General features: G+C 51.4%; 2 protein-coding genes across 3 annotated transcripts; one reads left to right on the top strand and one right to left on the bottom strand.

Moving 5' to 3' along the window:
• The first annotated feature begins 4,786 nt into the window (after positions 1-4,786).
• On the top strand, positions 4,787-17,379 carry LOC111153242 (RAS like family 12). Of its 2 annotated transcripts, XM_022512146.1 has the most exons (5): positions 4,787-5,031; positions 7,262-7,318; positions 12,372-12,445; positions 13,162-13,352; positions 15,984-17,379. In XM_022512146.1, exons 1-5 carry the CDS (start codon positions 4,929-4,931, stop codon positions 16,357-16,359), a joined length of 801 nt encoding a protein of 266 aa, XP_022367854.1. In that variant the 5' UTR covers positions 4,787-4,928; the 3' UTR covers positions 16,360-17,379. The 2 variants fall into 2 exon arrangements, with proteins under 2 accessions (XP_022367854.1, XP_022367855.1); XM_022512147.1 differs by lacking the exon at positions 7,262-7,318 and having other exon boundaries at positions 4,929-5,031.
• A 235-nt stretch (positions 17,380-17,614) lies between these two features.
• LOC111153243 (solute carrier family 51 beta subunit) lies at positions 17,615-21,333 on the bottom strand. The gene is made up of 3 exons (XM_022512148.1): positions 20,473-21,333; positions 19,527-19,617; positions 17,615-18,192 (listed from the first exon to the last, which is right to left on the bottom strand). Exons 1-3 carry the CDS (start codon positions 20,705-20,707, stop codon positions 17,979-17,981), a joined length of 540 nt encoding a protein of 179 aa, XP_022367856.1. The 5' UTR covers positions 20,708-21,333; the 3' UTR covers positions 17,615-17,978.
• Between the last annotated feature and the right edge of the window lie 1,438 nt (positions 21,334-22,771).

Raw genomic sequence — 22,771 nt, 5'->3', positions numbered from 1 at the left:
CAAGGTCACATGGCCAGAGAGTGGCAGAGCCAAGACCACCTTGTAGCCGTCTCACTGTAGAGCATGTGGCCCTAACCACTGTGCTCTGCATCCTGTCTGTGCTACAAATGCTGGCTATTCACCTCTTGCCAGGAGGTCACAACTGGAAGGAACTTCAGGTTCATATGGTTTTACCCCTTCATTTATAGTAGAGGACCAAAAAAGGAATTGCCCAGAGTCACATAGCTTGTGACAGACAGACCCAGGCCTCCTGCTCCTCACCCCAGGGTATTTTCCCTATTATAGAGAACTTTCCTGAGTGACCAACTAAGACTTTGGGTTCCAAAATGTCAGGTGGAACAGAGCTTAGTGATTCTTTTTTCCTGTCACCTTATTCTACAGGGGGGGAGACTGAGGCCCAGACCTGTGTAGGACATGTCCTACATGTCCATTCAGGACATCATGTTCAACTACAGGCTTTCTTGAGGAGGATGGAGTGGCTTTACAATGACAGAGCCAGAGTTGGGAAGCAGCAGGGGAACTTTTCTCACCACTAGGGCACAAACACACATGCACAGATCCTCACGTATGAATCTGCAGACCTGACACAAATTTGCCTCTTCTGCCAGGAACTCCCACCCAGTTCACTCCATCAAAGCAGGGCTGGGATATGGGGACCACTTCTGTGAGCCTGGGGAGCCAAAGGCCTGGAGGAGGCAGCCAGAAATATCCAGGATACTCTGCCCCAGGGACTAGACAGGAAGAGTAGGAGGAGATAGAGGGGGTGGGCAGGAGTCCTCACAAATACTATCCCAGGCCCTCTGCCAGCCTCTCTTCTTCCCTGAGGCCAAACACTGGCCGAAAGCATGACAGTCCCTCTCTTGGAGGAAAGTGGACTCTGCAGTGCCCAGTCCTGATTCCGTCCTTGCTGGTGGCCCCAGGGGGTAGGGAGAAGGTGTCTGACTGTTCGCATTTCACAGATGAGGAAAAGAGAGGCCCACAGATGGCATGGGCTTTTTCTTGTTATGAAAGAAGATGTGGGACTGGATTGAACCCTGTCTGCTGCCCAGTCCCCAGCCCAGTACTAGCCTTTTCTTAGGGCAGGGAAACAAGTGCCTCCTGCCAGGCCCAAGCTAAGGAACAGGGTTGGGGAGGGGCTGATTCCTGGGGAGAGTTTCCTCCCAAATGGTCTGCTTCAGGCACCTGGTACCTGGAAGACACAACAAATAGAACCAGTGCCTGGCCCTCTCCTCAGAGGAGTGGAAGGAGAGCAACTCTTCCTGGCTGAAGCTGGCTCCCAGTGCCAGTTTTTCACAAGTGGGTTCAGTGGGTTGGGACATTGTGCACACACCTAGCACTGACCCTCAGTAGCCAAGCACTGGGGAGGGGGTCAGCGAAGGTGGGGGTTTATGGTTCCAAGGCTGGGCAGAGGACCAGCCCTCTGGCCCTGCTTCCAAGGCCCCAGTGGGGTGTTGTCTGCAGCTGGTGTGAGTTTCCTCTACCCAGACAGTGAGCATCCCTCTGGGACTTGGAGAGGATGAGGAACTATCCTGTCTATGGGCAGCCCACGGAGTTCCCAGGCTCTGCCCGACCTCACACCAACCTCCCTCTCACCACTTTGCACCCCCATACTGGGCAATGTTCAGGGTGGGAGCAAGGAAAGGGAGACTGTGTCTGTGTCAGACTCTGAGCCTTTCTAGAACACATACCCAGCTTTGTTCATCTCTCTATCCACGGTGATTGGTACACAGTGAGGGGTCTGTTAAGTGGACTCCTGGACCCTAACCTAAGTGGGAGTCTCCAGTGTGATAGAGGAGACACAACCCCTGTCCCAAAAGAGCCTCTAGTCTGATAAAGGAGACACAGCCCCTAGATGCCCCGAGCCTCATGGTGGACTCCTGGCCTTGCCACCTATGGCAGTGTTTCTGCACACAGCGTAGCGAGGAGCTTGCCTGGGTTTGAGGAAGAACACTGGACCAGGAGTCAGGATTCCTGCCTGGCTCTAATGCTGGTACTACCACTGATGTGCAAAAGCCATCCAACCTCTCCAGGCCTCAGTTCTTCGTCTATAAAGTGGAGTTTGGATCTGACATCTAAGGTTCTGTTTAGTGCTGACACCTGAATTTATCACTGAACAGCCACAGAAGGGCTTGTCATATTGTGTCTCCACAATGGAATACAGTGACACAATGGAATACAGTGACAACGTCACACAGGGCTCCCAAAAGCTTAGCTTTATGTGGAAGTGGCTCCTGGGGGGTGGATGACAAGGGTAGGACCTGGCATCTGGAAATCATCACAGGCCCCACCAATCAGACCTGTACACGCCCCACTCATTCACTTCAGAGACACCTATTGAACACCTGTTGCAAGTTCACTGCTGGGCCAGGTGCCACATTGTCTTCATTTTGAATGCCTCAGGGCTCCTCATAAGAGCCTTGAAGATTGGGGGTAGGGGATAAGGAGGGTTGGGCTACTTGCTCTTGCAGAATAATCTCTCTTGACTTTCAGTGTCCAAACTACTGGTTGCTAAACAATTGTGGCTTCTTGGTGGGTGAGAAGTATGTGCTATTCATGTCCGGGGGAGTGGAGGAAACTATCATTTTGCTTTTTTGGGCCATGGGCCAAACTCTGGGTGGGACACTTTCATATCATCTCTTCTAACCCTTAATATTACCCCTATTTTAAAGATGAGGAACTGAGCCCCAGAAGAGCAAAGTAGCTTATTCCATGGTCTGACAGTAAGTGGCTGATTCCAAAGGTCTTTCCAGTCCACAATGGGCGCTTCCAGGTGGATAAGCAGCCCAGAGGAGGAGACAGAGGTTGGGGAAAGGGACTGGTTGCAGTTGTGAGACTGGCACTGTTTTCCTCCCAAGCGTCATAAGAGGGTAAGACCTCGGGCACTTAGCAGTCAAGGCGAAGGGCCTGAGTAACCAGCTGGCAGCTAGTTTAAATCTCTGACCTAGATGAGAGTTAAGGGACATCTCTTCCTATCCTGCAAGTTATGATGGAGTCTCCTTACAACACCTCTTTAAAGTGGTCACCTCCTTGGTTGCCTTCAATGTTGGAAGGTTCACTTCCTCTAAAAAACAATCCCTTGTAACTAGGGACAGCTCAGATGGTTCACACGAAGCTCGAACCTACCTCTTTGCAGTGCCCATCTACTGGCTGGTTTTAGCCTCACACAAACAGGGCTTTAACAGAGCCCAAGTTTATACCCAGTTGGGCTTACAGAGCTCCACAGCTTACCCTCTCTCCAGGAGTTCTCTGATGTGATTGGTTCTCTCCCAATAAACCCCATTCAGAACCAGTCTGTCCTAACAAGACTGGGGCCAGCCCAGGAAGGTGGCTGGAACTTGACTGCCACTTTTTTCCCATTTGCAACTCAAAGGAAAACCCTTGGCGATTAGCTCTGTGAGTGATTCTGGCCTGAGGGTGTAATCCAAACAGATTTTTCCCAACACTTTACAGACTTAATAACACAGCTGGCTTAGCATTATCTCCTACAAATACAATTAGGCTGAGTCAGTATTCAAGTCCTATGCGGGGAAAATAATTTTCCTTCCTGGTTGAGAAGTTAGTACCATGAGGCTCTGACCCCAGACTCTGCCTGTTGATCTGGCTTTCCATGGTTTCTTTTTCATGTGGGTGGGTAGATTAACTGGGGCAAGGAGGGGGAGTTGGAGAGGGGGGCGTTGGAGGGAGAAGGGCTGCAGTAAGAGGTCTCTGAGACTTCCATATCCTACCCACCCCCACTCTAGCCATGAAGTATATTTCAAAAGAGAGGCTCCACTGGCTTCTAGAAAGTACTCAGACCTGGTGTTGTGTCACTCTCTGTTAGGCCTGAATCACATCATGGAATTTTGGATTTATTTTCCCCTTCCTTTAGTACTATAGATGGGGACACCAATGCTCAAAGAAGTGAGGTGACTTGCCCAGGGTCACCTCGTGAAGAGCTGGCACTAGATCCTAAGTGTCTGGATTTCCCTTTGCTCTGAGTCTATCATGACCAGATTTACCCTGGGTCCCCCCAAAAATGACAGGTGACCCCTCCCAGGCTTGTCCAGCAACCCTAGAATCATTATACGCAAGAGAGAATACCAGGTTTTAGAATCAAATGCCCCATTTGCACACTAGGCTTCAAACACATGCAACTCATTAGCTCGCATGAGAAAACTAATCCAGGATGGGTTAAGTTTCTTGAAGCTGGACCCATACTGACCATGAAATGTTGGTTAAGGCTCCTTCCTAGGAGCCAGGGTTCTGCCTGGGGGTTGCAGTGATCCCTGAGTCCCCATACCGAAGAGCAGGGTAATGTGGTGGGGGAAGTGTTGTGCCAGGGCTGAGCTGGTTGTAACTGTGACCTAGAGAAAGGCCAAAGCTGCGAGTTGAACCAGGAAGGCTTCTCGGAGGAGGAGGCGGGGCCAGCTTGGTAGAACAAAGGAAGGAGTGAATTTTCTTGGAGGTGGTAAGAGATTGAGCCGAGGCTCAGATAAGGCTGGAAACATCCCTTCCCTCTAGCCCCCTACCCAGGGCCACCTCTCTGGTCCTTGTCCTTCCCTGCAGGGTCCAGGGGTGCTCCGGGAGGTGACAGTGGCCGGCCCTCGAGGCGGAGCCAGCTGTGGGGTGCGCGGCCGGTCTGGAGCTCCCTCCCAGGGTGGGGAGCGGGGGTGAGCAGGCCCCGCGGGGGGCTCCAGCAGCCCTTACAAGGAGTGTTGCCGCTCTCCGGGCGGCCCCGCCCGCCGGCCTCCGCCGGCTCCTCCTCCTGGCCGGGCTGGGCCGGGCCGCGGGAACGCAGCCAGCTTGGTGCTCGACAGGCGAGGACATCGACGGGGCCGAGCCCGCGAGCGCGAGGGGATCCCGCGATTCGTTCTGCTGGGCCCCGACGGGCGGGCACGCTGCTCGGGGCTCTCCTACTGACTACCCGTGTCCCTCTTAGTAGCCTCACCATGTCCTCCGTGTTTGGGAAGCCGCGTGCGGGCAGCGGGCCGCAGAGCGCGCCACTTGAGGTCAATCTGGCCATTCTGGGACGTCGAGGGGCCGGCAAGTCCGGTGAGTTGGGGGGGGCAAAGGGAAGGGATGGGTGGGGACGTTGTGGACTTGCTTGCAGGCAGGCTCCCTCACTGGCTTTGGGGGCTTTCTGCACCCAGGTGGGTTGGGTCAGACAGTGTGATTTTCTTCTTTGCCTCAGTTTCTTTGTTGCTTGGTGCTCTCTCTACTTTGTCCTCAGCTCTTCCATCTCTCATCTGTCTTCGGTTCCTCGCCTGCTTCCCTTCTCTGTCTGTGACACTAGGTATCTCTCTCCCCTCTGCCTGTCTCCGTGTCTCCTGGTCCTCAGCCGATCTCTCCCTTGCCGTTTTGCACCTTCCATCTCCTCTCCCTGGGGCCCCCATCAGCCCTGGGGACTAGCACCAAAGGGACCTGTTAGACACTAATCCCAAACCCAGGCCCCTGTGAGCTTAGTCACAGCCTTGTTATTCCTCGGTTTAGGCCGGGGATGAAAGAAGGTGGTAGAGGTCACTGGCTGCTGGGATTTTCCAGGGAGGGGCTCACTCCAATTCCCTGGAATGGAACAAAGTGTGCATTCTTATCAAACGTATTTGTTTCAAGTCAGACCTCTCTTGACTTTCTGGAAACACGTTGGACCTAGGTCCCAGGCAGCTGGGACTTGTTCTTGATGAACCAAGATCTTCAGTTACCACTTGAGACCAGGTGGGTAGGGGGGAGGGTGTCACCACAGGCAGAGACCCAGAGAAAGGGTTCAGCCCTGCCCCGCTGCCACTTATAGTCCCAGGCAGCTGAAGGTAGGAGGGCAGAGGGGTTCCTCCTGGGGCTGTTACAGTTACAGCCATTAGTGACTATCTGACGTGGGCTGTTAGCTATGTTTCCTTCCCCAGAGTATTCTTTGAGACTCCATGGGATCCTACTCTCCATTTCTGAAACCAGCCCCCTGACTCAGAGAGGGGACTCTGAATCATGTTTTCCTACAGAAAAGATTTGCCCTCTTCCTTTTGAAAATCAAACTGTGTCTGTAGCTCTGTTATTAGTATCGTTTAGCCAGTGACTACATGTATGAAGGAATTTAAATTTTAAAGTATGTATTCCCTGGGTAGTAGTTTGCAAAATGACACTGTTCGGAATCCTGGGAAAGAATTATATGGATTTTCTTTAAAATATCACATTACTTTTTAAGAGTCCAGCATAATAATTGGCTGACCCTGGGCTTTATGTGGCTAAATTCTGAACAAAATCAGAGTCCTATTAATGAATTCCACCCGGGCAGAACCTCATTTTAAGTTTTACATTCTTCATAAGCGCAAGACAGAGCCAAGACTTGAGACATAGGGGACCAAGGACTGGAGGGTGTTTACTTGGGACGTGAGTGTTCATACTCCTCCCGGGGATCACAGACTGATCAACTCAGCTTTTACTCTTTGGCTTATAGCCAGAACCAGAATAGATGCCCCCCATTCCAGAATCTTCACGACTTGACTAGGGTGGGAGATATCTCCCTTCAGTTGAGTTTTACCAGGCTGACCCTAAGGTAACATGGGTCCTGGACCCCTCAGTTTGAGTCTCTTTTTCTTTTTAAAAAGATTTTATTTATTTATTTATTTATTTGAGAGAGAACAAGAGCAAGCATGAGCAGGGGGGAGGAGCAGAGGAAGAGGGAGATGTAGACTCCCCATTGAGCCCGACTCAGGGCTAGATCCCAGGACCCCAGGATCATGACCTGAGCTGATGGCAGATGCTTAACCAACTGAGCCACCCAGGTGTCCCCAGTTCGAGTCTTTATAAATACCCCTTAGGCTTGCCTCTCATGACTTTTCTTGCCATTAAAAAAAAAAAAAAAATGCCGGGACGCCTGGGTGGCTCAGTTGGTTGGACGACTGCTTTCGGCTCAGGTCATGATCCCGGAGTTCCGGGATCGAGTCCCGCATCGGGCTCCCAGCTCCACGGTGAGTCTGCTTCTCCCTCTGACCTTCTCCTCACTCATGCTCTCTCTCACTGCCTCTCTCTCAAATAAATAAATAACATTTAAAAAAAAAAAAATGCCAGGATGCAATTGGAGGGGCATGGTTCCTCATATTTCTAGTTTCTGCTGAGCTTCTCAAACCAAGTCCTCAGCTCCCAGACACATTCCCCCAGAGACTGAGCTGAGTGTCAGCCAGGAGTCACAGAGGCTAGATAAGGCCTCCCTAAATGAGAGGGACAACCTCCAGGGGCTAGCAGCCAGACACGGTGAGGGGAGACTGAGCCAACTTCTTTCTGCTTCCCGCAGCTCTGACTGTGAAGTTTCTGACCAGGAGGTTTATCAGCGAATATGACCCCAACTTGGGTAAGAAAACACTCCTTCCCATTCCTCCTACTGTTGTCCCACTTGGATCCCTGCAACACATGTCACTACACCGTGGTGGGCCCAGGCCTGACCAGGATCTATCATCTGGTGGCAGAGGGGAGGAGCCACCGGGATGACTCAGCCCATGGAACAACATGGTTTAAGTGCCAGAAAAACATCCTTCCATAGCCCACCCCAAGACAACTAGCTTAATTAAGAGAACTGAGAGAGGCTGATTTGCCCTAAAATATGAGGAATGGTAAGACTTAAAAAAAAAAAATAGCAGAACGTCTGTAACTATTATTATTCTTTAAAATGGTCACTCGATGTACTTTTTCAGAAAAGCTGGACAAAACACTTGAGAAATTCTGTAGTGTTACTGGCTTCTGACCCATTTTTGAACCACACAAAGAAAACTTGTCTAGTTTTATAGACATATCATGGTCTATTGGAAAAAAGGGTGCTCTGTTGTCAGTCAGAGCTAAGTTTAAACCCTAGCTCTGCCACTTACTGGCTGTGCAACCTTGAAGCAATAACCTAATCTCTCTGAGCTTCTGTTCCTCATCTGTAAAATGGGCATAAAGGTAGCTGTCTCAGAAAATTACTGTGAGGATTAAAGAAAGAACACGTGTAAAAGATTTATCCTAGTATCTGATCCACAGTAAACACTCAATCCATGTCCATTTTTCCTCCCTCTCTCTCTTTTATTTTTTTTTAAGATTTTTATTTATTTGAGAGAGAGAGAGAGAAAACCAACAAGCAGGGGGAAAGGCAGAGGGAGAAACAGACTCTCCGCTGAGCATGAAGCCTGTGGGGCTCAATCCCAGGACCCTGAGATCATGACTTGAGCCGAAATCAAGAGCCAGAGGCCCAACCAACTGAGCCACCCAGGTGCCCCTCCTTCCTCTTTCCTTAAGTTTACATTTATAACATTTGTTTATTGCAAACTGTTCCTGAGAAAAATAGTGTGTCTGGATATGCTTAACCTTTTGAAAATGGGGGTTTGCAGTCTTGGATGGTTTTTCCCATTCATAAGAATTAAATAAGGCACTTGTGGGACCCTTGAGGGCCCTTCTAGGAAATGCGGGGCAATGGGGCACAGACTGGAAACGCAGCAGTACAGACAGCACTGGCCGCAGCATGCCTCTGTGGAAGGCACTGTGACATCTGGAGGGAAGAGCCCCTGAGCCTGTTGGTGCCCTCAGTTCAGGCTGGAATATTGAATCCCAGTGTCAGAGCAGGAAGGGACCTCAGGGCTATTGAGTCTATTTGATTAGCATGGGAGTGGGACACAGGGTGTAACTGTGTGCCAGCCAGGGGAGGTTGAGAGAGGCCAGAACATGAAATCAGATGGAGTGGAGGAAGGGAAGATAGGGAGGAGGTGGAAAGGAAAGGCATACAAGCAGGGGTGTCTGGGAAGGGGGAAATGGAGATTTCCAAGGATGGTTCCTCAAAACACATATTCTACCTAGCTCAGATGGGGAATACTTATACTAAGAAGTATTAGCTGTTTCTCTGAAATTCAGATTCAATTGGTCATCCTGTATTTTCTCTGGCAGCCTGACTCTAAGTGTCTTCCTCCCTACCCCCATTCCTTACCCTTCTTTCAGGGTCCCTCCAGAAGAGCCTAGTACAGTGGTGGTTTGGGCTTCCTGATTGAGTAATTTTGGAGTTCTGACCTGAGAGCGGAATGCATGGTCACACTGTCCGGGGGTGAGAGGGGTGGGGAGCAGCTCCACAGCGGTCAGTCGCCCTGGCCTGAGAGCCTGTCAGCTGGAGAGATGATGAGAACCTCTCCTTCAGCATTCTGGGAGGCCCGTGCCATGTCTTAGGAGTTCTGCCCCACCATCTGAACATTCCAGCCACTGTCCTATGGCTGGCCACAGCAATATGGGGACCCCAGGACCGGGACCTTTCTTTCTATGGAGAAAGGTCTGAGCATCCAAGGGAAGGGTTAGCCACCAGGACATGTAAAACAGCTCCTTCTTTTTTTCTGAGGTCTTCTTTGAACCTAGAGTGAGCATGGAGACCTGCATTATTTATTCTCATTTCTAGCACGGAGTACAGTACTAGGCACAACATAGATGCTCTTAAACATGAGATTGAATTTTGGTTTTAGGATTAGCCTTTAAAGAAGAGTTCCAACTATTATCGCCATTTTACAGGTAAAGATATTGAGTCAGAGAGGGCTCAATGATTTGCCTATGGAGAACCTCGGTACAAAGGAAGATGGGTCCCACTTCAGCAGCTTTCTCATAAGGGCAGCATAATGCCCTAGACGGCCTGGAATCAGAGGTGTGTGGTACTGGGCTCTCTGAGCCTCAGTTTCCCCATCTGGAAGATGAGGCCAATAGCCTGTGCCGCATCTGAGTCAGGGTCGTGGCTGGGAGAGCTGGTCGGAGCTGAGAGAATCAGTGTCTATGGAAAGGCTATGCCTGTGCTGAGTGCTCCAGGAAGGGGCAGGGGTCCCCTGGAGAGCTTCCTCTCAGGAGCTGGGGCACCTTGCCTGGCTTGCCCAGGGCAGAATGACAGCTTCTCACCTCTCTTGCCCTCATCCTGCTCCAGCAAGGATATGGACACCATTTCCGAGGCATCATCCTACACACACTGACAAGAATGCCTTTAGTACCTTTAAAAGATTATTATTGGGTAATCAGGGGGAAAGTTTGGGAAAAGAAACTTCTCTCAGCATGGAAGTCCTTGGAATATTATTTAGAAGGAGGAGTTGTGAAGCCCATGTGGACCCCAGAATGCTCTGGAGAGCAGGACTTGGTGATGAGAGGACAAGTTACTGTAACTTGGAAAGGACCCTCCACCTCCAGTCACCTCGGTTGCTAAGGAGGAGGAAGCTGGATAAGATGATCTCCGAGGCTTCCCCCTGCTCACTCCTGCGTGTGCCACATCTGGCCTGGGAGCTTCTGCTCTTCCCCTGTACTCTGCCCAGATAGAGCTGGAGGATCAGCTGGTCCCCTGAGCAGAGGGTGAGGGGGTCCCCACAGGGAGGCAGCCCAGCCTAGAAGACCTGAGTTCACTTTCCTTCCACTGATGGGGTGCTTCATGGCAGTGGGCAAGTTCCCTCCTCCTCTGGGCTTCCTCTCTCTACAGTGGAGCTAACAGTAACCTTGAAAGGCTATTTGCTGTGAAGAACCCCAGGAGACCAACACTGGGCTAATGTTTTTCCTTGGACTGGGAAGGACACAGTGCCTGTTTTGGGGTGGGGGAGGGGGTGTGGAGCAACTAAAAGGGGGGCATTAGACAACTTTGGCAGGAAAATAAAAATCTGAACAAGATGTAGGCATCTAGGAGCAGCTCTTCTTGCACCAAATATAGTTAAACGTTTGGGGCATATTTTCCATTAGATTTTTTTTTTTTTAATCTTTGAATAAGAGCAGCTATTTATCCAAGTCCCCAAACAGGCTGGGGATGGGAGCTGTCTGTGATTCCTGCTGGCTGCTAGTGGACCTGGCGTGTGTCCAGGCCTGGCTTGACTGCCAGGGACTCTCAGAGACAAGTGGCTGTGAACTCAGCCAGGGTTCAGGTGGGGTGGAGGAAGGCGGAGAGGGCCCTAGTTCTGCCCATAGAGGTCTTCTTTGGGGTCACTTGGGGCACAGGGGCATCGAGAGAAAGGTGACAGCAAAGTGCACTCACACACATGGGCCAGTGGCATAGAGGAAGGTTAGAGATAGGGAGAATGATGGCCAATGTGACAATGAGGTCCTCTTTGCACGCCTGGCCAGTTGCACTTTCTCAGGTTTGAGATCATGAGAACCCCCCAAAAAAAGCAAAAACTCGTGAAAACCAAATAAGGTCAGTGGTTCAGTTCATAGAATGTTACCAATGTCAATTTCTGATCACTGTACTATGGTTATGTAAGGTGTTAACATTGCTGGGAGCAGAGGGAAAGGCACACAGGAACTCTCTGTACTATTTTGCAATTTCCACATAAGTCTAAAATTATTTAAAAGAAAAAAAAATCACCTAGGAATGTGAACCTGCCCTGTAAACTCAGGAGCACCACAGTCCCCACTGTCCTTGACCAGGCATTTATAGTGTGCCAGGCCCCGTGCCTAAGGGCCCATCCAGTCCTCGCACAGCCCTCTGAGGGTGCTTAGACAAGCCTGGCACAGTGCCTGGCACAGAGTAAACTCTGGAAAACTTTTAGGCAGTGTTATCATGTTACCCCCATTTTACTTTTTTTTTTTTTTTAAGAGATTTTATTTATTTGGAAGAGAGAGCTGGGGGGAGGAGCAGACGGAGAGGGACATGGAGCCCGAAGTGGGGCTCGATCCCAGGACCCTGAGATCATGACCTGAGCCGAAATCAAGAGTCAGATGCTCGACCAACTGAGCCACCCAGGTGCCCCATTGTTACCCCACTGTAAAGTGAGGAAACAGATTCTCAAAGAACTGCCATGACTTGGCCAAGTCACATAGCTAAAAGGTAGCTGAGCTTGGGTGTGACTCCACATGTCCAACATAAAATATTCGACTACACTAGAGTCCTCTGCTATTACTTGGTAAGGATTATTTGTAAACCTTCTCAGGGACTTCTGAATAGAGTCACGCACGCACACACACACCACCACCGCCACCACCACCACCATATGTCATATGCTTTTCTTTCCCATCCTTTCTCCCACTGGGGGCTTCCTGTGGGCCGTGGCCAGAGGGAAGAGGGTGGGGAGGCTTGTTGTTTGGGAGGGATGGGCTGGCAGTGCAACCGCAGAGGGTTCTGCTGCTAACCAAGCCCGTGGGCCACACACTCCGTCCTGTAGGCTTGGTGGGTGGACCTGAACGCAATGCTATCCCCTGTGGCGTGCTCTTTGACTGACCTCTCATGCTCTGAGCCCTGACAGGTAGAGCAGCATCTCCTGGCTAGGAGGTTCTGTCTGTGTCCTCCATTTGGGTGAGAGCCAAGGCCTTTCCAGTTTGTCCTAACTCAGCCAGCCCTGGAATAGATCCCCCAGGGTCTAGCACAGGGTGGCTGGGACTCAGACCCAGTCTGCGACTGAGTGGCTTGGCCTGCCCCTGACCTGGCTCGCCGTCTGTTGCAGAGGACACCTACAGCTCCGAGGAGACAGTAGACCACCAGCCTGTCCACCTGAGGGTCATGGATACTGCAGACCCGGTAAATTACCCCTGTGGATAACAGGGTATGTTAATCTCCAGGGTATGGAGAGCTGAGAGTCAGTGCGGCCTCCTGAGAAGTCCTTCTCCCAGAGCGGAGGCCTCAGATGGGAATTCATAAACTTAATCTCTAGTTTGCTATGTGACCCTGAATGAGGCACTGACCTTTCCAGGCCTGAATCTTTTCATTTGCCGAGAGAGAAGAGATGAAATGGGGTTGGGGAGACCTGTGGTTGCTGGTGTCAGCTCTGAGATCCTGTGCTCGGGGACTCGATGCTCATGCACACCTGGAGGTAGGGCACACATGTTTGCACTGTGGCCCCCTCGGCCCAGGCCCCCTCAGTACACACATTCCCTCTATGTTCTCACCACCCCCTACCAGGGCTAGATACCAATTATTCCCAGAGGCCCAGGGTCACCATCAACCTGACCCCAAACCAGCAGTGCCCAGGGACAGCTGGGTCTCTGCAGCAGCCATGCTAGAGTCTTGGCTCTGTGCCCCAGAAGCCAAGGTCCCCGAGCCTCTGGCTGGGTGGTGGGAGTGAGGCTCCCGAGACAATGCCTCCTTTCACACCAAGCCAAATCCACACTCAAGCACCCCTTTGAAGAGGGCTTGGCTGGGCAACAATATACAAAGACGGAGGGAATGGGGAGGTGGGATGGAGGAGCTCAGGTGAAGGCCTTCATCCCCAGTGAGGCTTCTCTCCTTTGCCCCAGGACACCCCCAGAAACTGTGAGCGCTACCTGAACTGGGCCCACGCCTTCCTGGTGGTGTACAGCATGGACAGCCGCCAGAGTTTTGAGGACAGCAGCAGCTACCTGGAGCTGCTTGCTCTGCACGCCAAGGAGACACAACGCAGCTCCCCAGCCCTGCTGCTGGGCAACAAGCTGGACATGGCCCAGTATAGGTGAGCATGGACCATGTGTCCTCAACTCTGGGGCTCACTGTCCTCATTTGGAAAGGCTGTGTGTTGTCATCAGGGGTACTGGGCTGCTAAGGAAAGTTATCCCCCCAACTTTAAAGTGTACAGTGTGCGTGGCCTTCCAGACAGGCCAGGGCAGGAAGAAAGAGCTTCTGGTCCACACAGGGGGTTGGACCCTAAAAGTCAAAAGAGAAGCCACTCCTTCCGTCCTCGTGGGGCTTTGTGGTGTCTCTCGGCCTCACCCTTTCTTGCCTGTCTATATGACCTTCCATCCTCATTCCCCATAGCTGGCTGGTTATTATTCGGTGCCTGGTTCCAGTTCTGAAAAGAAAGGCTGTGATTGGCTCCTAGATTCAGGGGTCTGCTCTGGTCCAACCAGCTCTCGCCTCACCCAAGCGTGGCGCCAGGCTCACTCCCACCATTGGCGGTGCTGAGGGCAGCTTTTCTTTGAATGGACTGGACTTGAACCAGAGGTCACAGACTGGGCCAGAGGACAGATTACCAGCAAACACTGCAGCATTTTGCTTGGCGAGCAGTGTTTTTAAAAGACCTGGAACTGGAATGCTTTGAGGAGGGGTATGCTCTTTGTAGCTGACCATAGGCCTTACCACTCCCCATGGCTTTCCTCCACTCTCTCCATACATTCCAGTTGTTTGCCTGGTCCCTGAAAGCATGACGCTTCCACCTGATGGGTAATCCCTGTGCCCTTCTCTACCACTGACGTTTGTCCTTTGTGACCTTCCACGCATCTTCCATCTGTCCCTCCCTGCTCATGGCCAGTCACTCCTGCTTCCCCAGACCCTAAAGGCCCACTGACTGGGATAAGGCAGGAGAGGATCTTCGGTGCAGAACAAATCAGATGGGCAGTGGGAAAGGGATGTGCAATCCCATGAAGAGAGGCCTCTAAAGGAAGCTTCAAAAGCCATCAAGCCCTCAGACCAAGACAAATTCCATCTCCGGGAATAAAGGAAGTTGTGTCATCTTAAAGCCAAAAGGTGGCTTTTGAGGAACCCTAGAACCCATGATGCCTGGAAGAGGGGTCAGAAGACTAGATGGTGGTAAATCTATCTTCAGGATGAAGGGGGACACTAGACCGCTGTTTTGATCCCAGTCTTTGCCACAGGGATTGTCCAAAGATGGTTGGGGAGCAAATAACAATGACTATGTGGCTCAGACAGAGCAGCTTCATTCCCTAAGGAGAGTCATGGCAGTTTTCCCTCTTTTCCTTCTTTGATCCAGGCTGGTGGTGGGTCAGGATTTGATGCGGTCAGTCTTGTAGCTGAGATCACTGTGCTCTCATGATTGCCATGCAGCCACATGCTAAATCGTGGGTTAGAGCAGTGGTTCCCGAGCCGCCAATAAATCGTCAGCAGGCTGTTGCACAAGAAAGGATCATGTGACATGCCCGTGTCTCCCATTCACCGACATGTATGCGTCCATGGGGTGCTAGTTTCTGGAAACCTAGGATTCAAGTCCCCGCAGTGAGAAATTTTTAGACTCAAGCTCATCATAAAAGCAAAGAATATGAGGTATTCCTTTAAAAGGGGTTCCTCAGGAAGCAGTGAGCTTACAGACAGGACACCAGCCCTGGGCGGGGAGTCCAGATGCTCTGCCCCTGGCCCTTTTTGGCCCAGTCACTCTCCCAGCTGATACTCCCCTGGGGAAGCTAGCCTGCTCCCAGCCCCCTGTTCTTGCCAAATTAGCCTTGGGCCAAAAACCTCTTCCCATCAATACCCACCAGTCTCGGGCTGTGCCACTGTCTGCAGGAATGGCCGGTGAGGCAATCAGCAGGGCAGGGTGGTCACTGAGATTCAGCCAATGGAACCTTGGCCTCAAGACCTCGGGTACCATCATCCCTTCTTTCTTCTGGACATCTGAATGACCCAAGAGCCAGTCTTTTTCCTCTCACCTCGATCCCCATGGCTTTCAGGCCAGAAACTTCCAGGACCTCCCCAGTTAAATAAATAGTCAATCCTGTCAGGAAAGACGGTTTAGGACAAAGCTGACAATAGGTGTTGTTCCCTCTCCCCTTCTTTCCCTCTTTCCCATGAAATGTCACCCTTGCTCTCCTCTGCCCCTCCCCTGGAGAAGCAGCAACACTTTCTGCATGAGTCCTGAGAGCTCTGCCAACCACAGGCATCCTGAGGCACCTCACCCTCCCTTCTCTGGGGTCTCACACCTTTCTGTCCAGATCCCTCCCTTTCTCTGGAGCTGATCCCACAGACCAGGGTGGAGGGTAGCTTATTTCCTGACCGAGGACCCATGCTGGCCTAGAGGGAGGCAGGGCTGGGGATGACCATCTTCTTCCAGCCACAAGCAGGGTTTAGCCAGTAGGCTGCTCCCTTGCCCATGCTTTGGTCCTGAATTCTGGCTTCAGTGACATCAGCCATCATTTACTGAGCCCGGACTCTGCGCCAGGTACTCCACCGGGCACACAATACAAGTGGTCTTTCTTAATTCTTTTGGCAACCATGCGAAGCAGATGTCATTATCACATTGTACTGATGAGATGTCTGCAGGTCCCCAAGCCCGTGAGTGGGGAGATGAGTATAGATGTGGGCCGGCCCAACTTGGATGTGTGCTCCTGACCCTGCCTCGCCCTGCTTCCCCCACCAGGCAGGTCACCAAGGCAGAGGGCGCAGCCTTGGCAGGCAAGTTCGGGTGCCTGTTTTTCGAGGTCTCAGCCTGTCTGGACTTTGAGCACGTGCAGCATGTCTTCCACGAGGCCGTGCGGGAGGCACGGCGGGAGCTGGAGAAGCATTCCCTGGCCCGGCCCCTTTTCATCTCTGAGGAGAGGGCCCTGCCCCACCAGGCCCCACTCACCGCCCGGCATGGGCTGGCCAGCTGTACCTTCAACACGCTTTCCACTGTCAGTCTGAAGGAGATGCCTGCTGTGGCCCAGGCCAAGCTGGTCACTGTGAAGTCATCCCGAGCCCAGAGCAAGCGCAAGGCGCCCACCCTGACCCTGTTGAAGGGCTTCAAGATCTTCTGAGGGCACCCGTCAGGATCCCAGGCTCAGCAGCTGGGCGAGGCTGCATGACAGGGGCTGGCTTCTCACCACCGCCTCTCCCTCTGTCGGAAGAATAGTCCTTGCCCTCTGGTGGACAGCTGACCCCTCTTCCAGCACCAAGTAATGTCCCGGACACCCAGTTCACTGTGTGAGCTGGAGGGACAGGCAGGAATGCTGCTCTTCCTCGCTCCAGGCTTTGGTTTCCATGGTAACCGCTGCATTTCCTGACCCCGAAGGGAAATAGACCCTGAGACAACCCAGAGACCTGGGGTCAGCCTGAAGTGGAAGGAAATTACAGTGTCCATCATGGTGCCATCACCCCTTCCTGCTCCAGCTGCAGCCAGATGTGGCCTCTAATGTGCAGTTCTGGATGGTCCGTCAGCGTTGGCCTGAGAACAGGCCGCAGGAGGAGCAACCCTGAGATCCTAGCACCACCTGGTGGACAGGAAGGGCAAAGCGGCTACAGGTTGGTGGGGGTGTGGCTTGAGCCCGGCCCTCCTGTGGTCCTCTGACTTCACAGAAGCCCCACGCAACAAACCTCGCGGTTTATCCAAGAAGAGTCTAGTTCAAATAATCCTATGCGACAGGCTATGGAACCAAAATTCCCAGGAAGGGCTACTTCCAGTACTTTGCCTTTCAGTGAGGACTGGGGGCTCTGGGGTAGGGAGCTTCCACTGTGTTTTTCCCCAGAGACAGGGCCCCCTTATTTTCCCAGCGTAAATGAAGGACTCTCTCCACAGACCTTCAGGACCAGCCTCCTGAAGTCTAATGATCAGAGCTGCAGAACAAAGTCATTCTAGTGACCGGCACCCAGGACTCCCGGGAGCCTACAACTGGGGTTATCAGACCCCCAGTTGGCACTGTCAGCCTGCCCCAGGCTTGTAGGTAGAAACACGGTACACCATCTGTAGTCTGGTCTAGCAGGACCCAGTAGCAGGACACTTCGACAGGGGGTCTGATTGTTCAAAGTCCACTTTTGAAAGATAGAAGCTAAGGCATTTGGGGTTCATACAGCAGGGGGTTTTGCATACATTATTTGGGGTCACCACCACAGCTGATAGAAAAACACTGTGGCTCAGACACTCTCTTGGGATCCCATTGTTAGTACAGGATCTATAGTTTTCTAACTCTATTTACCTTGGGGCCCCTGGCCCCAAGGAAATCTCTCCTGGACCCAGGAGATAAGCAGGTAAACGGGAGGGCTCTGCTAGGAGGAAAGGATGGGAAGGGGATTCTAAGCCTGGAACCCTGCTCTTGGCAATTCTAGGACCTTGGATTAAGAACAACAGCTCTAACCCAGACTTTAGCCCCATTCTGTGGATGGAGAAGCTGAGGTCAGAGGGAGGCTGTGAACTCCTCAAGACCACATGAGGAGTCCTAGCCAGGTTTCCAGACCCACAGGCCGGCTATGGATTTCACACTCTCGCTCCAAGCCGCTTGTGTTGGAACACCACTGTTTGAACAAACTATGCAATTCCAAATGCCCACTTCCAGAAGCATTTTAATAAAAAGCGGGTTCCCCCCCCCGTAACAGAATATTAGTTTGATTGCAGTTCATTCATCTATCTGCTGACGACATGGGGCAGGGCTCTGAAATCTCACTAGGTCTCCGATTCTTGTGGGTCTGGAAGGAGAACCAGTGACGCATCTCTCTCTTGTAACTCAATTTCCACCTGGCCTAAATTGTGATTTTCTGAGAGCAAAGTCTCTCTTAGGGTGTTCAGCTTATTGTCATCTCTGGTTTCAGCCTCAGCCACGTCTTGGACTTCTGGAGTATGTTTTTCTGGTTTGTTTTTCCCCAGGAGCTTTTGATTTCTGGGAGGAGAGAAAACTGTTGAATCTGGGTTCCCTGTGCTGGGGGTACTGGGTTGGGGGCAGGACCAGGTCTCCCAAGTGGATTAGCACTTGGGGGAGGGGAACTCCTGTAGGCAGTTCTGGGAACTGTTAGGGGAGAAAGCCACGATAGTTTGGTGTTCTTTTTGGCAGAGAAATGGCTTATTCTCGCCCGTGCATCATCTCACCAAATCCTCATTGCCACCGTGAGCTTAACTATTATCGTCCCCTGCTCCCCTTACACGTGAAATGGAGTTCAGAGAGGTCAAAGATTCACATACTTTGGATCTGATTTAAGTCTCCTGATTCTGGGTTCTGTGTTCTTCTTACCCCATCCCCACCTTTATCCACCTCAACGCTGGACAAAATATTTCAGGAAGGTCCTGACGATCTTCCTGCTTCTAGGTGCTTGCTTTTCCAAGCCAGCCCCACACACCATTGTGTTTCTAAAACCCTGGTGCGCACACATTACTCCTCAGCTCAAGCACCTTTAGTGGCTCCCCACTGCCCATGTCCTTAACCTGGCATTGAAGACCCAGCCTTTCTTCCAGTAACTCCCCCAAGTGTTATCGCTCTGAAGGTGCTTTTACTCAAAATACCCCTAGGCTTCCTGGCCATAGGGGAGGGACCCAGCTGTGGTAACAGCTGACTGCCCAGAAGACCTGCTCAGGCCACCAGGGGAGCAGCTCAGTGTTTGCTGCTCCCATGGACAGCCACTTTGTCCCTGAGTTGACCTTGCTGAGGCCGATGCTTCCTGACAGGGTAAGAAAGGCAAGATCACCTTTTGAGAAGCTACACCTCTTTGGTTCCTTTTATATCCTACATCTATACTAACCTTGATAAAATAGACCTTTCATATCCTTGTGCAAAGCCAGTCTCTGGCTCCCCAGTGTACATGAGCTAGAACCCAAATTCCTTGCAATGGCACGTAGGACCCATACATTCTGGGTCCTTCCCTCCTCTTGCCTTCCCTCCCCACATCACATTCCGCAGCCATATGGGCTGGCCCTCCTTCTCCAGCACCTCAAGCTTGGTGCCTTCTGTCCCTCAGTCTAGAAGGCCTCCTCAGCCCACTCTCCCTCTCTCTCTTTGCCCTGAAGTTCCCAGATCCCACCACTGTGCTCCCACACTATGTCCCACGCTGAGCATCCATCACTCTGAACTAGTTTCCCCACCAAACTGTAGATTCTATAAGGCTGCATTTTACTATCCCAAAGGGTGGCTAACCAAGACCCCTAGATGACCACTCCCTAGATTTCCCTTGGGAGGGCAGATCCCCCCACCCCCCAGAGACCACCCCCAGACCAGCTCCTCACCTCTTTGCCTGGATGCTCCTTCCCAGGAGGATGAAACTTATCAAGCCCACCACACCCACCAGTGCAAAGATGGAGTAATTCCAAGGAGAGTCTGGGGAAGGACACACGAAACAGAGCCTTGAGGAGAATCTGCGTGCCCCTCAGGCCCACTCAGGTTTGGGGCTTGGGCTCAGACTCAGCTCATGGCATCAGTCATCCCCTGTGGTAGGCCAGGTGCCTTAGAGACTAATGAAGATTAGCCCCTGCCCTATGGGACCTCCAGTGAGGCGGAGGGGGAGAGGGAGGGACAATTTCTGCTCTGCAGAAGCCCTAATCTAATGAGAGTGGGCGAGTAAGGGGTGGGAGTGAAACTGTGTCCCACAGCTGGCAACAGAGAATACAGAAAGTGGCTAATCTGAATTTGGATAATGAGACATGTCCACACCATACCAAAATGAGGCAGGATCCAGCCCCAGGGGTCTTGCATTGGCAAGGAATGTTCTTCCCCCACATAATCTGCGGGGCTCATCTGCAAGCCCTTATTCAAATGTCAGCTTCTTAGTGAGGTCTTCCTTGACCATGGTACCTACCCTTCTATTCCCTTTCTGTGCTTAACTTTTCTCCGTGTTGCTCATCACCCACATGCTATGCATTTTAGTCATTTGTCTTGTTTATTTTCTCTCTCACTGGAATGTGTGCTCCACAGAGGGCAGAATAACCCCACTGCTGAGAACAGTGCCCGGTGGACCGAAGGAACTTAATAAATATTTGTGAGTGATCCGATAAATGACGAAAATGAATGACCACGCTCTGAGAAGAAGAGAGAGCGGTTAGGCCTGACCCCCGTGGGAATTAAGACCCCTTGGCCTCAGTTCCCACCTTAGGGGGAAATATGCAGCCTCACTGGAGGAAGCAGCTATGTCGGGGGGGTTCAGCCAGGCCCCACCCCTGATCCCGCATCACCTACCATCTTCTACCCGGAAGAACCAAAGCATTTCTTCCAGCAGTTCCTGAGGCGCCGTGGTACTGGCTGGGGCTTGGATGACCCCCTCGCTGTGGTCCATGCCCCCTGCTCCTGGATGGGATCCGTTTCTGACAACAAAATCCTTAGGTCTCTGGGCTCCCCGGCTGCCCTCCTGGCCCCTTAATTTCCGGACTCTGAGCAAAGCCCTGAAGATCGCTGGAAACAAAGCAGAGAGCATGACCAGATAGCCCACCCCAGTTTGACCTCCATGACCGCCCAAACCCAGCTATCCTCTGGCGCACAGTTGCTGGACCAAGCTCGGGGCAGGTGGAGTCTGGAGAGGCAGAAAATGCAGGAGTCGTTCAAGTCTTTAGGAAGACTTATTACACGTGGAGAAAAGCATTGACCTGGAATTGAGGATTGAGTCACTTACAGGCTAAGGGACCCTTGAAGGGGACATTTTCTGCTTTTCCCTGTCCAGCACCCTCCGCAGCCCGATGTGCTCCGTCACCCTGGTTCCTTAGCAAATCGTCCCACCTCTCACCATTGATTTTCGTGTGGCAGCCAGTAACAGGCCCCCGTGTCCCCATCAGGGCCAGGCCTGTCAGTCTCTCCTGAACATGGGCACACCTATGACCTGGAGCTGAGAATAGGAAGATGCCAGACAGAGGTCACTGCCAGCACTTGCCACTGAGAGCCAGGCACCACGTAAGAACCTGAACTCATGCTCCTGGGATAAATCCTCTCCTTAGTTTGAGCCCGTTCCCATTCCTACCAAGCAGGTTCAGTGGTATTTCGCAAACCTCTGTCAGTCCCAAACAGCCACACATCTGGACATATTCTTGTACTGCCTGTACTATTACTACTTAACCTAAAAATTTCCACTGTCCAAATTCAAATGAGTGAAGTAGGTGCTATTAACTTCGACGACATATTTTCTTCAATCCAACATATCCCAAGTATTCTCATGTCAATGTAGTGAGTATAAAAATGGTTGAGGGGCACCTGGGTGACTCAGTTGCGTGGGCAGCTGCCTTCGGCTGGAGTCATGATCTCAGGGTTCTGGGATTGAGCCCCACGTTAGGCTCCCTGCTCAGCAGGGAGTCTGCTTCTCCCTCTGTTTCTCCTCCTGCTTGTGCTTTCTCACTTGTGTGCCCTCTCTCTCAAGTAAATAAATTAAATCTTGAAAAAATAAAAATAAAAATGGTTGAGATATTTTACCTCTTTCATACCAAGTCTTTGAAACTGGGTGTAAATTTTACACATATTACATATCTCAGTTCTGAGTAGCCACATTTCAAGGGCCCAGTAGGCTCACGGGGCTACTGTATGATACAGCCCAGGTCTGTGCCCAGGCTAGGCCCAGGCTGTGACAGCTGATTCTCCAGCTGCTCTGGGCTCCCGGCTTGAGGAGAGCAGACCATAGGGAGTGAGCCTTGGGCTAAGAGTTAAGGAGCTGGCCCTTCCTCTGGCTCTGCCTCCCGTTTAATTTGTCTAGGCAGATTACTAGGTCCTCTGAAGAACAAAAAAGGAAATAATAGGGAAAATAAGATTATCTGTTCAATGAATAATACTATCAATACTATCCCTACACATTTCCAGTAGAGGTAAGATACTTACATGCTCAAAATCAAGAAAAGACTGTTATCTAGAGTATACAAAGAATTCTTGCAAATTAACAAGAAAAAGACAGGAACCCTAATAAAAGATAAAGGATGTAAATGGCAATTTACAAAATAGGAAACCCAAAAGGCTAGTAAGCATATGAAGTAACGATCAATCTCTGGTAATCAGAAGAATAATATTAAAAGAAAAATGAGGGGCGCCTGGATGGCTCAGTAGGTTAAAGGCTCTGCCTTCAGCTCAGGTCATGATCCCAGGGTCCTGGGATCAAGCCCCACATCAGGCTCTCTGCTCAGCAGGGAGCCTTCTTCCCTTCCTTTCTCTCTGCCTGCCTCTGCCTACTTGTGATCTCTGTCAAATAAATAAATAAAATAAAAAAGAAATATGAAATAGGACTTGGCATCTATTCAATGGACTTGGTTTGGAAGGTAGATAATTCTGCATGTTGGTGGGGCTCTGGGCTATAGCCTCAGGCACTAACGGAGGGAGTGTAAACAGGCAGCCATCCTGAGAGCAAATCAGCCCAAGTAAGTATACACACCCCACAACACAGCAATTCTGCTCCTGAGAAGGTATGTATGTACGTACATGTGTATGTATGTGTATGTGTTACACACACACACACACAGAACATTGAAGGAGGGGAGCAGAGTCGGAGGACTGATGCTACCCAACTTCA

Source organism: Enhydra lutris, unplaced genomic scaffold (genome assembly GCF_002288905.1).
Source record: "Enhydra lutris kenyoni isolate GAN:26980312 unplaced genomic scaffold, ASM228890v2 scaffoldscaffold31, whole genome shotgun sequence".
Taxonomy (NCBI): domain Eukaryota; kingdom Metazoa; phylum Chordata; class Mammalia; order Carnivora; family Mustelidae; genus Enhydra; species Enhydra lutris.
Note: the sequence above shows the minus strand (reverse complement) of the source record. Positions and strands in the feature narration are given on the sequence as shown.

What these genes read in the sequence shown, in the direction of transcription:
- LOC111153242 (XM_022512146.1), top strand. Translation starts at nt 4,929, where the DNA reads ATGTCCTCCGTGTTTGGGAAGCCGCGTGCGGGCAGCGGGCCGCAGAGC. An exon ending in CGAATATGACCCCAACTTGG is followed by an intron (nt 7,319 to 12,371) that starts GTAAGAAAACAC and finishes CGTCTGTTGCAG; the next exon opens with AGGACACCTACAGCTCCGAG. An exon ending in CTGGACATGGCCCAGTATAG is followed by an intron (nt 13,353 to 15,983) that starts GTGAGCATGGAC and finishes TTCCCCCACCAG; the next exon opens with GCAGGTCACCAAGGCAGAGG.
- LOC111153243 (XM_022512148.1), bottom strand. Translation starts at nt 20,707, where the DNA reads ATGCTCTCTGCTTTGTTTCCAGCGATCTTCAGGGCTTTGCTCAGAGTC. An exon ending in GTTCTTCCGGGTAGAAGATG is followed by an intron (nt 19,618 to 20,472) that starts GTAGGTGATGCG and finishes GTCCTTCCCCAG; the next exon opens with ACTCTCCTTGGAATTACTCC. An exon ending in AGGAGCATCCAGGCAAAGAG is followed by an intron (nt 18,193 to 19,526) that starts GTGAGGAGCTGG and finishes CTCTCCTCCCAG; the next exon opens with AAATCAAAAGCTCCTGGGGA.